General features: G+C 41.1%; 2 protein-coding genes across 2 annotated transcripts; one reads left to right on the forward strand and one right to left on the reverse strand.

The window, feature by feature from the left end:
* The first annotated feature begins 6 nt into the window (after positions 1-6).
* LOC104806040 (UDP-galactose transporter 2-like) lies at positions 7-1323 on the forward strand. Its single transcript, XM_010530759.1, has 3 exons — positions 7-210; positions 576-737; positions 848-1323. Exons 1-3 carry the CDS (start codon positions 25-27, stop codon positions 1226-1228), a joined length of 729 nt encoding a protein of 242 aa, XP_010529061.1. The 5' UTR covers positions 7-24; the 3' UTR covers positions 1229-1323.
* A 69-nt stretch (positions 1324-1392) lies between these two features.
* LOC104806041 lies at positions 1393-4324 on the reverse strand. Its single transcript, XM_010530760.2, has 10 exons — positions 4012-4324; positions 3812-3884; positions 3547-3612; positions 3091-3411; positions 2647-3002; positions 2469-2568; positions 2328-2381; positions 2162-2248; positions 1944-2072; positions 1393-1839 (listed from the first exon to the last, which is right to left on the reverse strand). Exons 1-10 carry the CDS (start codon positions 4071-4073, stop codon positions 1522-1524), a joined length of 1566 nt encoding a protein of 521 aa, XP_010529062.1. The 5' UTR covers positions 4074-4324; the 3' UTR covers positions 1393-1521.
* Positions 4325-4637: the final 313 nt, after the last annotated feature.

The following is a 4637-nucleotide window of genomic DNA, read 5'->3' on the forward strand; positions in this document are numbered from 1 at the left end:
TGTGCCTAGATTTCGAAATTGAGCATGATCCCGGTGGTCTGCGTGATGGAATGGATTCTCCATAACAAGCATTACTCCAAAGAAGTGAAAGCCTCCGTCATGGTTGTAGTTATAGGCGTGGGAATTTGTACTGTCACCGATGTGAAGGTTAACGCCAAAGGCTTCATCTGTGCTTGCGTAGCTGTGTTCTCCACATCTCTGCAGCAGATTGTAAGTATTAAGAATCATCTATTTATCTCCTTCTCGTTGAATTTGAAAAGACTCGAACTTTTCGCAGAATGAGTAGAACCCTGCAGGATCCCCGTTACCCTTTTCATCTTGGATCATCACAGATTCGTTAGGAATCTAATAAGTTGAAACATGTTCTGCTTAGATCTGTTAGTGCTTTCTGATATATGAAACCATTAGAGACCTGCATCAGATGTAGTGTGTGCTTATTGTTTTTGTTTGTAACCTGGAAGTTGATCACACAGTGGTGGAAAACCCAGAAGCAAAAGATTAAAATATTATCTTTGACAAAGTTTGGAGGAATCATGGTGTTAAACTGTTACTGATCACACTTGTTTATGGTACAGTCGATAGGTTCTCTCCAGAAGAAATACTCAATCGGATCTTTCGAGTTGCTGAGCAAGACAGCTCCGATCCAAGCCCTTTCACTCCTCATCCTCGGCCCTTTTATCGACTATTCCCTGAGCGGAAAATTCATAACTACGTATAAGATGACTTATGGTGCTATTGTAAGTAATTCTACTCCTCAGTCCTTGCTTTATGAGTGATAAAACCGAATCTTGCTTCTTGTGAATTATATAGTATCTAACGAGTGGTAATGATCATGACACGAACCCAGGTTTGCATTCTTGTTTCTTGCTCGTTGGCCGTCTTCTGTAACGTAAGCCAATACCTTTGCATCGGGAGATTCTCGGCTGTCTCGTTCCAGGTTCTGGGTCACATGAAAACAGTATGTGTCCTGACGTTGGGATGGCTTCTGTTCGACTCGGAGATGACACCGAAGAACATAACAGGGATGGTTCTTGCCGTGGTGGGGATGGTGGTTTACAGTTGGGCGGTCGAGGTGGAGAAAAAGAGGAACGCAAAGGCGATGCCGCGGCCGCACGGGAAGAACAAGAACAGCATGACAGAAGATGAGATTATGATGTTCAAGGAAGGATTAGAGCATATAGATTTGAAAGATGTTGAGTTTGGTCTTGGTGGTGAGACCAAAGCTTAAGTAAGAGAAGCTCTTCTTTCAAGTTATGTTTTGTATCCTTTGTTATTTTTTTTTCCTTTTTGGGGGTATTTTCAATTCATTACACACATGGTTCATTCATATGTTAGTTTGTTCTTATGGTTCCCCAAAACTTTGTTATTGATTGCATTGTGATGGATGGGGAATACTTTTACCAATGTAAAATTTTTCATTCATTCAATTTCGAAATCCCATTTTTTCAAACTTATGAATATCATATGCATAAATATGTATGTGTGATTTAATTACATTAGAAGAAACCCACATCGGATTTATCATCTCTTGATCCTTTCTCCGGTCACTTCTCCGGCGATAACATACCGGAAGTTTGAGTTTTCCGGCAGCCATTCCACGAGCTTGCTCTTCTTATCCTTCAAACGTTTCTGGGAAATTCTCTTTGCTGCTTCTGGTAAACACCCAGTTGTTGCTTGCAAGAAACCAGACACGTCTAGTGACATGTCTTTCATGTAGTAATATAGGATCTTGGGCAGTACAATCTTTGTCCCTTTTCGGGTACCTACGTTGTTTCTGATGAACTCTTCTTTGGCTTTTCTTAGATCCCGGAATATGCTTTCTGCAGTGTAAACCCGAACCTGAAGAGTGCAAGTGAAGAAGATTAACGGGCAATTAACAATACCGTAAACGCAAATCCGAGATTTAGAAGACATCTTAGAGTCGATAAGGTGAGTGATCCCACCGGTGGATCTGATGATATGCCTGAAGAAAGAGTGAAATGGATCAATGGTTCGGGATATTCCAAGGCGTATATGTGTCTGATACTACGAGTTTTTGACGTTCTTGACGGGGAGAACAGGGTCTGAAGCAACTGAAATGATCAAGAAACGTTATTTCTGGATCATCGTGAAAAGAGCGTAAAGCAAAAAAGGAATGAAAGAAGATGAAAGATGCATATACTGGTACTGAGTAATGTGGTCGGATGCCTAAGATGGAGCTCTGGATAATGTAGGGGTTTACTCTATGGCCTCCAACATCATAAGCTGCCTAAAGAAGAAGTGTTGCTCAGAAACATCAAAGACATGTCGAATTGTAAGATTTGGACAAGAGGTTTCCCGGGACAAACCTTCGAGATCAAAGCGTTTCTTGCTCGGTTGTGAATCCCGTAGGCTAAGTATGCCTGCAGGGAAAAACATTTAAAAAACTTTAAACGATCAAACGGGGCATGAGCAGAGAAGAATACGATCGTTGTTTATTTTTTCAGTACATGCATCACGAGGGCATTGTGGATGTTTATCCAAAAGGCGAGCTTCTCTTCCCGTTTCATTCCATTTGGATCGACCTTCTCAAGATTTTTAACCAGTGATCTGTACCACAAGTTTCACCAGAAGTTATGACGAAATCCCGATATACCATGAGAATTTGGTGTCATTTGTAAGGCATACCTGAAGTGTTGCAGCATAAGAGCAGTGTAATTGAAACTACCATCATCCAGGTGAATTTTCAGAGACTCTACTACGATACCGGATGACACATTCCCTTCTTGACAGTGCAGATTCCAGCTATCATTAGGAGCCTTGGAAGGAAACACGCTCCAGGAAGACAAAGATGAAGGCGGAGAAACAGAGAAACCAGATCCAGAATCGGTTCTTGTTGAGCTGGAAAGGGTACAGTATACAGAAGAGATGCATCTGATGATATCTTCCGAAAGCTTGTTTGGATTGATAACGTTATCTACGATATGAGAAGACCCGAGAAGATCTCCAAGACTGCGATGACCAGAAACCCGTTTTCTCCCCTCCTGCAAAAAATGCTCACAAATTTCAACAACTCCACTGGCAGATCCTCCTCAGGGGAATGAGGAAGCAAAGGGAATTCTAGCAAAGTACCCTCGCTGACACGGCCTTCAGACTAGCATGAAAACTCCGAGGGTATGAAAAGTTCTTGCTGTACACAGGAGAAGAAGCTTGATAATGGCAGCAAAAACCGGTTTTCTGCTCGGGTTTCTGGTCAAAATTGTGAGAGAATTGATTTGGCAAAGACAGAGATGGTGAACCGGTCAGTGTGCCGGGTAAGTTTGTTCCCGAAAGACCGGAGAAGGAAGGAACTTGCTCTTCGAAAGCTGTCCTGTAAAGGGGCAGCAGAAAACGCTCCAGACGAAGAATCTCGGACTCAAGTGAAGCAATTTCCTTCCTCAGTTCTTCTGGAGACTACGACCAGATAGATATCGAGATGGGTCGGACAGGACAGAAAACAAGCCACAGAGAAGTCAGAACAGTGAGAATTCAAAGGCTTAGATGAACAATAGCTCTGAGTTACATTTCGAATGCGTTAAGGCTATGAACCTTTGGCGTTTCGCTGAAATCGGAAGCCTGGAGGGACAATGGTAATCTCTTCTCAATTGGTACAATCTGCCAAAGAGAATACAGTGGAGATTTAGTGAAAGACTCGTTGAAAAATCTTCTCTACATTGCGCTGTATCGTTCATGCCAATTGTAAACCAGATGAAAGGGACAAGAACAGAACCGAATTCTGGAAATTCGCTGCAGGATAGGTTGGTTTTCAGACAAAATCCGAACTCAAAAAGCATAACCCAGAAGAGAAAAGTACCGGTGTACTGTAAGAAGAGAATCTTGGAGGTGATGCATCAGGTAAATTCTGTGAAACTACTTTCCCCGAGTTACTGCAGAGAAGAACACAAATAAAAGAAACCCATGATTTTGCGGATAAATTTCTCACTGCCAAACTAAAACCAGTCACGGTAATGGCAGGAACTGGGAAAATGGGCAATCTCGGACAATTGAAATTACCTCGGAGAAGACGAAGAACAAGTGGGAGAAGCCGCAGCGGAACGGCATATCAGACCCATCATTTTCTCTCACTTTCTCGGCACTTTCTCGCGCTTTTCTGCCAGCATAAATTCCTCAAGAGAATCTGAGGGGAGAAACCCTTCATCCATCAGAATCTTCCTCCAAACGTCAAAGTCATATTTCGAAAAGTTCCAGACTTGCAAAGCTTGTCGTTATGTTTCTATGGATCCAAACTTGGAAAGCCTCACAATTTTCCCGGAAAATAAGCGAGGAAATTAAAGGGAGATAGAAGAACCGACACTTTCCCGGGAGTTCTGAGAGACATTGATATAATTATATTTTCTACTTAACGCGTTCTCTAATATTCAAGTTATTGTATTTTAATCATTAAGAAATAAATACATGAACATATATTATAATTTCTGAGACGTTTTAATATAAATCCAAACTAAATTAAATTATAATTACATTTTAATATTATATAAATTCTTCGCATTTTGTAATTTGTATCACAAATTTACTTATCGAATTGTTGTGGGTTTTTTATTATATACGAAAGCTCATACTCATAGTGTTGGAAATTACAAAAATGGGGGTTCCCATTGTAATTTCTCAAAATAATAGGG

This window comes from Tarenaya hassleriana, unplaced genomic scaffold, assembly GCF_000463585.1.
Source record: "Tarenaya hassleriana unplaced genomic scaffold, ASM46358v1 Cleome1118, whole genome shotgun sequence".
In the NCBI taxonomy this organism is placed as follows: Eukaryota; Viridiplantae; Streptophyta; class Magnoliopsida; order Brassicales; family Cleomaceae; genus Tarenaya; species Tarenaya hassleriana.